The sequence below is a fragment of the Salmo trutta genome, chromosome 16 (genome assembly GCF_901001165.1).
Source record: "Salmo trutta chromosome 16, fSalTru1.1, whole genome shotgun sequence".
In the NCBI taxonomy this organism is placed as follows: domain Eukaryota; kingdom Metazoa; phylum Chordata; class Actinopteri; order Salmoniformes; family Salmonidae; genus Salmo; species Salmo trutta.
Window position 1 is genome coordinate 44009528 of NC_042972.1, and position 13225 is coordinate 44022752.

The 13225-nt window shown below is 40.4% G+C and overlaps 1 protein-coding gene across 2 annotated transcripts; it reads right to left on the reverse strand.

Annotated features, from left to right (window-relative positions):
- Positions 1-638: 638 nt before the first annotated feature.
- Positions 639-10424, reverse strand: cidec (cell death inducing DFFA like effector c). Of its 2 annotated transcripts, none has more exons than XM_029694499.1 (6): positions 10333-10424; positions 7235-7312; positions 6948-7098; positions 5751-5900; positions 4682-4869; positions 639-1425 (listed from the first exon to the last, which is right to left on the reverse strand). In XM_029694499.1, the coding sequence occupies exons 2-6, from the start codon at positions 7285-7287 to the stop codon at positions 1188-1190; spliced, it is 780 nt and encodes a 259-aa protein (XP_029550359.1). In that variant the 5' UTR covers positions 7288-7312; positions 10333-10424; the 3' UTR covers positions 639-1187. The 2 variants fall into 2 exon arrangements, with proteins under 2 accessions (XP_029550359.1, XP_029550358.1); XM_029694498.1 differs by lacking the exon at positions 10333-10424 and adding an exon at positions 7800-7989.
- Between the last annotated feature and the right edge of the window lie 2801 nt (positions 10425-13225).

A 13225-nucleotide genomic window follows, 5' to 3' on the forward strand; every position in this document is an offset into this window, starting at 1 on the left:
GACTGAACAAACTGAACCAAATCCATTCATCCCCACTGAAGTCTCGCTGCACGAAATACGTCATCAATTTTGAGCACCAGGCATGTCTGTATACCCTTTCCCTTATTGACCGCTCTTCAATATAGTACTCAGGACAGCTGGAAGATCCCAAAATGTGTTAGGTAAATTACAAAAAAATCCGGACGCCATTTAACTTGAGATGAGAGGGAGAGTAGATTGATTGTTGATGCTGCTGCCAAAAGCGTCATCCTCTCTCTGGTCTGTCTGTGTAATGGCTCATTTCCTTGGCCCTCCACTTCAGCCCATGCAGCTGTGTGCCATTCCCTGGCCCTGGCTTTCTCCCACCCCCTGGCAGGCCAAGGGACGCTGGGCTCCAGCTGGCAGCACAGAACAGGGGGCAATTAGAGAAGTGTGGGAGACAACCAGACCTGCTGCCAATTACTGTGCCCATGAGCCAGACAGACGTCACCCATAATAACATCCAACACTGTGGAGCACAGCCCTGCCATGTGACAATGGTTGGACAACAAAGTTACACAGGTCTCTGCTTTCAGGTGGGACTTCAAGTGTGTGTGTGTTTGCTTGTGCGTGTGCCTGCGCGCATGTTTATGTTGAGGGGAAATAAAATCTCTCAAAGGTTAATATTCTTGTGATTTATTCATGCTTATTAATATGAAAAAAGCCAAGTGCCTTCTATCAGTTGAAGATACAGACCAGCAGCAGTCACTGCAATAGAAAAGTGCATTCGCTTGTGGAGTGTTGCAAGCCATATAGACAGACAAATGTAACAAAGTGCAAGTGATCATAGCCAAAATGTAGGACAACACAGCATTTCCTGTCCCAAAAGTCAACCGAGAGGAGTGACCTAACCAAAAGGTGTGTACCTGCCACTGTAACCATGACATCCGAGTGATGCAGCACTGTGCCGTGGTATTGGTCCTGCAGTTTGCCAGTACCCATTCCTTTTAGCAAACAGCAATTTTAGAGTGTCTCTCTGAGCAGAGCCCTGTTTGAATATCTTGACAATCCATTCTTCCTTTCCATGAAGTGATTACTTATCAGCCATGACTGGACAGGTGCAAGCTATGTAGTATAGCATTACCTTTCCCCTGTAAAATCGATTTAGATGGGTGATTACTTCAAGGAAGGGAGAAGGGAAAGATGCATGTTCATAGTATTGGGATAGATCACACAACAGTCTTGCCCATCACAGCAGTCTTGCCCATCACAGCAGTCTTGCCCATCACAGCAGTCTTGCCCATCAGGATGCTCTGTAGTTGTTTGATCTTTCCATCCTGTGGCAGTGGTGGCAGGCTCAGGTCTGCCCGGTCATCCTCATCCAGGAGCTGCTCGATGTAGCAGGAGGAGCCCAGGAGGACGTGGCCTGTGGCCTGCATGGAGAACAGGGTCCATCTCAGAGCCTCCCTACAAGAACAGGGGAAAATATGTCAGACGAGAGTTGAAAAGGGAGGTTATCTTACTGGAAACTTTTGGAGTTTACCAGTAAACTACCAGAAGGGGAATTTTATCAGAAGACATTTAGTTGCCTTTTTAAGTACTTCAGATTATTACAGGTATCTGTAATTATCTCCGGCCCTCGGTGTGGCTTTATCACATGTAAAATATATTAAATAATAAAATAAGATTATTTAAAAATAAAAAAAGAATGGCAAACCTGTAAAACATTATAAATATAAACCATCAAAACAGTGAATACCATTGGTGTTTAAACTGACTTGCCTAGTTAAATAAAGGTGAAATAAAATGAGGGTTTCAGGATGAATTATCCAATATATACAGATTAATTTTACAATGTCAATATGTATTTGTTGTAAATGTTTTGGTGCCAAACTGCTGGCAGTTGTGAAAGAAGTCAATAGTTGGAAGAGTTGCAGAGTTAATTGAAAATAATGCCATTGTTATTTTCTCTAGAACCATATTGTCTATCCACTAGAAACCCATTGACAATATGAACATAGATATAAAAAATTCAATAATATACAGTACCAGTCAAAAGTTGACACACCTACTAATTCAAGGGTTTTTCTTTATTTTTACTATTTTCTACATTGTAGAATAATAGCGAAGACATCAAAACTATGAAATAACACATATGGAATCATGTAGTAACCAAAAGTGTTAGAGAAATCAAAATATATTTTAGATTATTCAAAGTAGCCACCCTTTGCCTTAATGACAGCTTTGCACACTCTTGGCATTCTCTCAACCACCTTCATGAGGTAGTCACCTGGAATGCATTTCAATTAACAGGTGTGCCTTGTTAAAAGTTAATTTGTGGAATTTCTTTCCTTCTTAATGCGTTTGAGCCAATCAGTTGTGTTGTGACAAGGTAGAGGTGGTATACAGAAGACAGCCCTATTTGGTAAAAGGCCAAGTCCATATTATGGCAATAACAGCTCAAATAACCAAAGAGAAACGACAGTCCATCATTATTTTAAGACATGAAAGTCAGTCAATGCGGATTATTTTTCCCCTTTCATTATTTTGATGTCTTTACTATTATTCTACAATGTAGAAAAGGAATGAGTAGGTGTGTCCGAAATTTAGACTGGTACTGTATATGAATGCATATTACCAAAGTTACCATAGATGGATGATCTGTTAATCATCAAAATTACAGAAGATTCCGGTAACATTGGTTAATTCCCGGCACCTTTGCAACCCTATGTCAGACAGATACCTGTACTGTAGATAGTGATCAGACAGACATAATATGAACATATAGTCAGGAAGATAGGGAAACGCTGACAGTGCAGGGCTGGAACCTGCATCTCCCTAATCTCTCTCTCCTAGTTGAGATACAAGTTTTATTCTCTCAAGTGACTTTTCAAAGAGAAAAATATGAGCAGAAAATGAAATCTAGAAACCTGTTATTTGTTGATTCTGCACAATTTAATCCTAGTTGTCACAACCGCTCAGCTAAAGCCGAAAATCAGCCGCTCTCAGCACGTATGACATAACCTTCCTAAATGTATCTGAACATACAGTGCCTTCAGAAAGTATTCACACCCCTCAACTTTATCCACATTTTGTTGTGTTACAGCCTAAATGTAAGATTTATTACATTTAGATTTTGTGTCACTGATCTGCACACAACATCCCATAACGTCAAAGTGGATTTTTTTTTTTTATTTAAAAAAAAAAGTTTACAAATTAATAAAAAAACGTAAAGCTATAATGTCTTGAGTCAATAAGTATTCAACCCGTTTGTTATGGGAAGCCTAAATAAATTCAGGAGTAAAAATGTGCTTAACAAGTCACTTAAGTTGCAGTGACTCACTGTAGGCAATAATAGTGTTCAACATGATTTTTGGATGACTACCCCAACTCTGTATCCAACACATACAGATAATTGTAAGGTCCCTCAGTCAAACAAGCACAGATTCAACCACAAAGACCAGGGATGTTTTCCAATTGTTTGCAAAGGGCAAATATTGGTAGATGGGTAAAAAAAGAAGGACAATATCCCTTTGAGAATGGTGAAATTATTAATTACACTTTGGATGTGTATCATTACACCCAGTCACTACAAAGATACAGGTGCTCTTTCTAACTCAGTTGCCAGAGAGGAAGGAAACCACTCAGGGATTTCACCATGAAGCCAATGGTGATTTTAAAAAACAGTTAGAGTTTAATAGCTGTGACAGGAGAAAACTGAAGATGTAGTTACTCCACAATACTAAGAAGGAAGCCTGTATAGAAGGAAGCCTGTACAGAATACAAATATTCCAAAACATGCATCCTGTCCAAAACATGCATCCAAAAAGGCACTAAAGTAAAACTGCAAAAAATGTGGCAAAGAACTGAACTTTTTGTCCTGAATACAAAGCGTTATGTTCAGGGCAAATCCAATACAACAAATCACTGAGTATCACTCTTCATATTTTCAAACATGGTGGTGGCTGCATCATGTTATGCGTATCCTTATCATCGGCAAGGACGAGGGAGTCTTTTAGGATACAAATTAACTTAATAAAGTTAAGCACAGGCAAAATCCTAGAGCAAAACAGTCTGCTTTCCAACAGATCGGCATGAAAATCTATGGCAAGACTTGAAAATGGCTGTCTAGCAATGGTCAACAACAAACAGGACAGAGCTTGAAGAATCTTTTAAAGAATAATGGTCAAAAATTGTATAATCCAGTTGTGCAAAGCTCTTAGAGACTTACCCAAAAAGACTCACAGCTGTATTCGCTGCCTAAGGTGGTTCTAACATGCATTGACTCCACAGGAGGTTGGTGGCACCTTTAATTAGGGAGGACGGGCTCGTGGTAATGACTGGAGCGGAATCAGTGGAATGGTATCAAATGCATCAAACACATGAAAACCATGTGTTTGATACCATTCCATTTGCTCTGTTCCGGCCATTATTATGAGCTGTTCTCCCCTCCTGTCATTGACTCAGAGGGTTGAATACTTATCTAATCAAGCTATATTCGTTTATTATTTTCCATCAAAAAATGTAAAATGTTAGAATTTCTCTTCTACTTTGAAATAAGAGTATTTTGTGTCGATAGTTGACCAAAAAAATTACAATTAAATCCAACAAAATGTAGTAAAGGTCAAGGGGTGTGAATAATTTCTAAAGGCTCAACCTCCTCCTAAATCTTACAAACTCACCTTTAAGTACCCACATCAACACACAGAGAGAGATTACTCACTTCAGCATCTTCTTGGCAGCGTAGCAGCGCACATCATAGGACACAGAGTAGGTGCCATACAGGGTGGCCTTCACATTCAGACAGCCAATGAAATCCTGAGGGTTGTTCTTGTATAGGTCAAAGGTTATTCTAGCCACATCTTTCCTGCGCTGGGGTTTGAGCTCATTCTGCATTCGGGGATGAGTGTTCTGGGAGCCGAAAGGTGGAGAGAGAGGGAAGGATATGAGACAGAGGAGAAACATGAGCAAATCAATTTTCCCCAGTTAACACAAATTAAGTCTAGTCTCCTACAGCTTATTTATGGGAAAATCAAATTGAACGTGAAGGAAAACTGCATATATAACCTCTGACACTTATTGTTTGTCAAACTAAGATGGATGAACGCAAGACTAGCTAGCCCCCCCCTACACACTCCCCTTCCTCCCCTCCACCCAAGAGCTCCAGTCATCTGCAAAGGAAGCTAACAAGCATTGGAATACAGATTAATTCATTCTGAACAGTGGAAGGACAACAGGAGAGGAAATTGTATTATGTTAATGAGACACGCTCAGCATGACATGACAGGAGCCAAGTAAACACACAGGGTGATGCCATTCAGGTGGCAGAACATAATTTAATGAATATGGAAATGACCTGCTTTGGACAAACAAACACCCCTCAACTCTGACTTAAATGGTGCTTTAATTGTGGCCAGAAGTGTGAGGTAACTAAATGAGTGGGTTATGATTTGCCATATATGTCAGACATGCTTTCACTCAAGTCTTCGCCCAGAATAAGAATGCTTTTGTATTTATGTGAATGGAATCATTTCTGAATATGCTTACTCTATATTCAGTCACAAAAGTTCAGGTCATTCATATACAATATGGGAGTACATTTTCTTGTTCGTCCCATCTTATCTAAAAAGGCAGGCTATACAACTGCATCTTCATCTGAGAACACGTCGGCACCTATGACGAAAATACACAGAAGTCAAGCCTCTTCACCATTCTACCAGAGTGACCCTGTGTAATGGCGCCACCCAGTGGACTCTGTGGTAAGAAGGTCATGCATATGTCACCCTACCAACCTGTGGAGGTGTCCACTTCTGCCCCTTCTCCAGGACCATGAGGACAGCGTTGTCTTGCAGGGTCAGGAAGAACTCCTCCGTATCTACCCCCGTCCCGTCTTCATCCAGAACCAGGGCACTGACGCAGGACACGTGCAGAGAGTCCATGGCCTGAGAGGGAACAAACTACCCATTAGCCTAGAAGAGACAGAGTCCAGTCATTAGGGACTACAGAATCATTCCCCCTCTCAGAAGTAGTTACTTAGCCACTCCATTCTCTTGCGTGTCATAGATTTCTACAGTGAATAATACAAATGGCGAGTGTTAAAAAAACATTGCATATCTCTGCTGAGTAGATAACACATGATATTGAAACTTTTCAGGAACTATCATTATGTTCAGATTAAGTGAAACTTTTCAAAGACATGCGTAAGACAGCAGTATTGTCACAGTTGGCGAACCAGAACAGAGACAATTGTCAGTATGTGCATGTGAGCACATACTCCAGCATGCAAGCATGAGGAAAACCGTTAGTTCTTTCTGCTTCCCTTTGAAAGCCTCTGACTCACCCATCCTTTCATTCCTTTATCCATCTCTGAGTCACATTGTTCACTGGATTGAATTTATGATGCCATAAATAAGTAGAGTATGTAACCAGACTCCCTCTTCTCCCTCACTCATACACTACTCTTCTCTCATTCAAACTCACTGATGTTAGAGACTTATATATCCCTCACTAACTTTTAGCATCAGCTGTCAGAGCAGCTTACCGATCGCTGCATCTGTAAATAGCCCATCCAATCAACTACCTACCTCATCCCCATATTTGTTTTTCGGCACACCAGTATCTCTACTTGCACACCCTCATCTGCACATATATCACTCCAGTGTAAATTGCTAAATTGTAATTACTTCCCCACTATTGGCCTATTTATTGCCTCACCTCCTTACTACATTTGCACACACTGTATACACATTTTTCTATTGTGTTATTGACTGTACATTTGTTTATCCTATGTGTAACTGTTGTTGTTGTTTTTGTTGCACTGCTTTGCTTTATCTTGGCCAGGTCGCAGTTGTAAATGAGAACTTGTTCTCAACTGGCCTACCTGGTTAAATAAAGGTTAAATAAAAAACACTTTTTTTTTTCTTTTTACTTGTACTCCTCCCTCAAGCACCCTCTTCCCTTCTCCTTCATCCCTCCCTCTTCCTCCTCACTTTGTTGAGTAGGTCTCGTAGCCCATCAGCCATGATTCCCTTCTTAACGCTGCGGTCAGCACTGGTGACCCGGAAGGGCTTAGGTCGAGGAGTCCCGACAAGGAGCTGCTGGGTCATGGAGGCACTGGCTGATACGCTGGCTGTCACACACCTGGTGGAGATACATATGCAGACACAAAGACTCAAATGATGTCAAATCTATTTGAAAACGATGCTAACTTTCACTATGACTTATGTCCTACGATGTCAAAATAAATTCCTTTAGTGCTGCGGCATCAGGCTCTTACTTGGAGAGTGAGGCAGGGGACAGGAGACTGAGGGACTTCATGGCATAATCCATCCTTTGGATCCTCGGCTAACAGCGCCTGGGGATTCACCAATGTAGTCTTTATTGCTGCAGTTACAACATATCACCAGCAGGTGAGGCTATCACCACACTGACTGAACACGGTACTGGTGGAATTCTTTTTACCAAAAAGTATTTCGTATGATAGAAACATGACCGACATGAACACACAAGCAAGCCACGACTACAGCTCCAAACAGTAATATTGCTGGGGAGAAAAGGCAACCCTTGACAGCTCGCTAACAGACACAACAGATAGTCGAGATGTCAGCTACCATAATGTAATTTACCACAGCTAGCACTTCATTATACTGTAATGGTCTCGTGACTATTACCCATCTGTCCTCAACGAAAAAAGTTTTATAAAAATGTGTGTAAAGTAATTCTACAAAATTAAAACACTTTTTGCTAATGACATCTTGAAACATGAATCCCTAAAAATGTGACAGAAAACAGAGCGGACAGTTGTGACACTAAATCTCTGGTCTGTATTGAGTTTGGGTTACCTTCTTTGGCTTGCTCTCCCGTCTCTGTGAAACAATGGTCCAATTTCTAAATCGCTAAATCGATGGATCCTTGATTTCTCCCTGCCGTCTCTTTTTTACTCCCTCTCTCGCATCACTTGTTCTTTCACCTTTGTTCTAATCTGTCGACTGTATGCAGTCATTTATATTGAGCAACTCTCTACACCCTCCCACTATCCCGCCCCTTGCCCCTATACTGTAATACCCTGCAATCTGATGCGTGTCACTCCTATTCTCTATGTGGTCTTTCTACTTTATGCTTGAAACTTTGACGTGAATGAGTGAATTTCCATGCACTTAACACAGGGCAGATATAGCTGGCCTTGCCAGTAAAAAGAACAGCAGCCACTTCTTAAATCGACACAGTGTGGGTCTGTCCTCTGATATAGCCCCAAAGTATTTTGTCTGATCAAACTTGATTACCAATCTAAGACACACAGTGAGTAAGTGAAGCTGTGGTATAGGGCAACACTATAAAGTCACGCTATAAAGTTTCCAAAAATAGAAACATGACAAATCCCAGTGCTGTAAATCAATAGATGCCAACAGTAGTGGGCCAACTGATATGAGTCCATCAGTAGGCCCACAACCTTGCTGTTGTTATCTGACCAATGTATCACACACACGTCACTCAGTGTCTCGCGTCAGATGGCCGCCTGCTCGGACTTCTGGCCTTGTCACCTTAGAATGACGCCATCTGACAGAACACAATGACACGTCAATTGAATTATACATCATAGGGAGTGCCCTGAACTTTCAACTTCATCACACCACCCACATTGCAAAACCCAGGTTAGATTTAGCTCTAGATGGTATTGTGTAGACTCTATGGGTCGTAATTCAACTGTGGTAAATCAAAAAGACGCAAAGTATGTAGACAGGATTCATCTGACTCAAACTGAGGTGTGACAAAACAAAACCATGAATTCAATCACAGATCATCTTCAAACCCCTCATTATTGAGTCTGATCAGATCTGAGCTAAAAATGGGTCATCCCCAACCGAGAATAGCAGCACATACTAGCAGTGGCGTTTTTGGGGCAGCCACTGATGTACACACTTGTCCTTTGACCTCATATCTGGTGTGGTCCAATGAAACCTCAGGGTCACTGGGGATGGAGGGACCGCCTTGGCTTTCACGTGTTGAGGGACTGAAGAGACATTTTACAGAACACAGTGCCAAGACCTCCTGCAGTCCTTTAGCTTGGTGAGAAATTACTGGACTCTTTCACAATTTGCTCTCTCTTGCCAGTTATTTCACACACTGTCTGTGACCCTCTAGCTTTTACACACAGAAATTCCCCACAACAATATAGAGCATTCACAAGCACACTCGACCACAAGAACATTTAGAACAAACATACACGCTGAAATGAAAACACAATTCAACTGCATCGCAAATCGAAAACACACACACCTGGCTTTGTACGCTCAGCCAAATAATGAAAGTACATAAATGGATTAGGGACAGAGAGGATTGCAGGAGAGTATGATAAAATGCTTAAGTTCATGGAGATGACAATGTCCTGCTGTTTATGCTGATGTGCTGTTACAACACACATCTCGTTACACAAGCCAGAGGCACATTGTTAAACAGTGGCAGGATCATCTTCACTATAAACCCTGACTCAGTAATACAGCTAGGGTAACTCGGGTCACAACCTCACAGTACCAAGTTACCACTTACCACCTCAGCCTTCTTGCACTGGGTCAAAATAGGTCAAGTGCCAGGGTCAGGACTAGCCCTTAATCATGCCTCTCAGTTCCATTACCTTACACCTAAGTGTCATTGGACGAAGGCGTCTTCTGTACGAGGGAGTTTTGTTAAGAGCTCCAACGCTCGGTCTGAACATTAACACACATCGCTTGCGGTACAGTTTTGGAAGCATAAGGACCTTATCTTTCATATCAGCAAGAAATAATTTTCCAAAAAAAGAAAATGGTCAATTATACACCTTTATAGGGTTAGTGTTCCCACACGGCCATATCACAGCACAGAGGGACCAACTGTGCTAATTAGCCATCTAGCTGCAACTGTGAAGCCGGTTAAAACAGTGTACATACAGTAATTGTGTGTATTCTGCATTTGTGAAATTATTTCGATGTGATATGAAAGTAAAGGGCTTTATGTTTCTAGAACCATAATGCAATTGAGATTTGATTCACGTTTATATGGAGTATTTGGCTGCTAGAACCAGTCCACCTCTGAAAAGAACATAAGGTTCTTGGACCTTCAGGAGTAAAGGTAATTCTGGGCTCCTTAAGAGTACATCTTGGGCTAGGTCAGGAATAGTCAAAGCTCAACAACCTAGGCTACTGTACATTAGAATGTGTGCAATGTGCAGATTTAATCTGCACAATAACACACATTTCATGATATGCAATGTCAAACTCAGGACCATGTCCATTCTATTCTATCAGTGCAACACCAAGTACCTGCTATATTAGGCCTACTATTGAGAATTAATGATTTGAATGGGCAGATGTAAATCACAGATGTAAATCACAAACTTACTTTTTGGTATTCCTCTGAGTCAAAAAGCATCTCCTTATGCCTGTCTGCAGAGTGTCATCCACCTGGCTATTATTGGCAGCACCTGTTTTAATCACATGATAAAACTAAATTAGAGCTACTGTGCTGAACATAGGCTATAAACACTGAAATACATTAAATGTGTTTTTAATAAGTTTGACAGGACCAGAGGAAGTATCCGTGAAAATGATTCTGGTATTTTAATAAATGGTTTATTAATTACTTCGTCCAACTTTGTGTGAATAACGACATCATGTGGACAAATGTCAAATTACTTTCCAACACCCGTGAGGCTGCTCTCGGTCGAGGCACTGAACTGGCTTATCGTCTAATGATTCCCGAGGCCGTCGACGCCATCAGAAAGGTATTCAATCTCAAGTATGTCCTGCTTAATTCACTACGTTTATAACCGCTCTGATGCACCTCAGACCGCTTCGGGGTAGTAAACAATGAGCTACAATAAGTTGTCATCTACGGTCTCGGTTACGCAGGAAAGTGGCCAAAAATTAGGCCCCAGGGTTCAATGACTCATCTGTATTTTCTTTTCAAATATCCGTTTCTATATCTAAAAATAGCTCTTAACTTGTTTTGTCAATGTTGGTAGTGTAGTAGACTACACATGACAACAGAAACCAAAAGGGGAGTGATAGCCTACATTTGGGCAAGGACAGTTGGCTCATTATAGGCATTTATTTTATTCTTCAAAAATGTATGTAGGTATCATACAGATTGTGCTTTTTAATCAATGATAAAATGCTGCACATAATGAACATCGTATATTGAAAGAACATTATACTATTATTATAACATTATACACTACTTCTGTATAGCCTATGGTAGTGTGTGTGTGTGTGTGTGTGTGTGTGTGTGTGTGTGTGTGTGTGTGTGTGTGTGTAGCAGACCTTTATTGAACAATTAAGGCATATGCTATATTTCCTTCATAAGCAAATGCTTTGATGAACATCATGGTATTGTAATTTCACACCATAATCTCAGACATTTTGTAGTCTATACATTAGCTCACCCCATCCAGTACTAATGTTTCTTTGTAATCATTTGCTCATGTATCTGAGTTTAGTAATGGTGTGCGATGTAAAAAACAACTCTCAGAATTGCTGCTTAAAGAAGCAATCAGCAGTTGCTACATCTATTTTGGGATTTGTAAATTAATGACATGCACCCCAAAAATCAGAGGGGGCACAAAGTATGTGAGGATGGCTGGGGAATGGTCCTGAATTGGGGCTAGGCCCCCATCCATAAACTGGACAATTTTAGCATTTTTCAAACACCTGAAACAACTTTTTTACTGGCAATTTAGAGCCATAATCATTATGCTTAAATATATTTTAAAAATATGTATATTTTTTTCTGCATATCTCTTGAGCTTTTTAAAGAAACTAAATGTTTCTTTGCATCTCTGCTAAATTCTGGGTAAACGGTTGAAAGGATTATTAGTTTTATTATGTAGGTCTACATTTAGAAATTGCTTGCTTTTCTCAAGTCTACCAACCTTGCCAGCAGGCATGCCAGCTAAGATAGTTAGACAAGCTAGCTCGTCCAACTTAATTGATGACTTGAAATGGCTTCTTGATACCTAGTTATGAGGCTGGGAGATTGGGAACCTATCTGGGCTAGCTAAACCCATCTTCATAAAATTGCTAGTTGGCTAGTAGTATTACAGAGCAACAACAACTATATATACATTTACAGTATTTTAATAAAAAATGTGTAAACAGGACAAATCTGAGGGGTGACGTGACCCTATGGGCATGACACCTCTGTATGTACCCAATGATTCTTGAATAATGTAACTTAATGCCTCATTGTCATACCCCTTCAGAACCTTAAATATAAGCTTGTTTTACTCCTATATATTTTTTTAACAAAGTTAACAAACACTATATATCCTCAAAACATGGTTAAAACTATACTTTTGATATCATGGATGGTCAGTCCATACACTTTTTACCAAAAGGGGCAGTTAGTCACTTTGGTATTGTTTCTACTGCTGATTTCCACTTTAATTATCCAACTCTCTTGTGATCAGGGCCATAGCGAGGGTCTGAAAAAAAGTATTATAATATCCACAACATTTTAAGCTCATTTACTGCATTTCTATACAATTAAAAACCACTAAAATGCTATTTGGAGAACAGCAAAAATGAACCCAGCCGTTATCACATTGGATGCTTAAGTCACCTCGGTCGATCTACAAACACATTGGCTATTAGCCATACAATCAGCCGCTACACATTAACTCACATTAACTCAGCACCAGGATTAAAGACTATAATTGAATACTTAGAGGGATCTGTTAGCAGAAAAAAAATGTATTAACAAAATGTAAACAAATACGTTTGCTTTACAGAAATGTTTTGTTGTTGCAGTTTTCCTGCTAGTTTCCTGCATTCCTATGCCATGTTAATATATCGGAGTGAGAATGACTAACAAATTCAATGGGGGCCTCCTGGATGTCAGGGCCCCTGGGTACGTACCCTGAGTGCCCGGTCGGTAATTTGGCCATGATTACTACAAGTTCAGATAGCTGGCTAGACTAACTAAACCAATTTACCAATCTACATTTTTTTTTTACTGACATGGGTAATTGTGTGAGTGACGTATAACACGGTTTCGCTGACGCACAGGCATGTTTCGAACTCTGAACATGAAGTTAAGACTTTGACTAAAAATATATATATTTTTACATTTGAAAAAATGACAGATATCCCGACCTCTCTGTTCTCATATGTTGCTACTGCCCTGACTGGGCTCAAGTATAAATCAACTAGATGGAGGATCTCTAAAACAGGGGCCTCTGTTTGTCTCAGAGGTCAATTTCCTCCCTGTACCATTGTCCTGTTGTCAAAGACCCGTT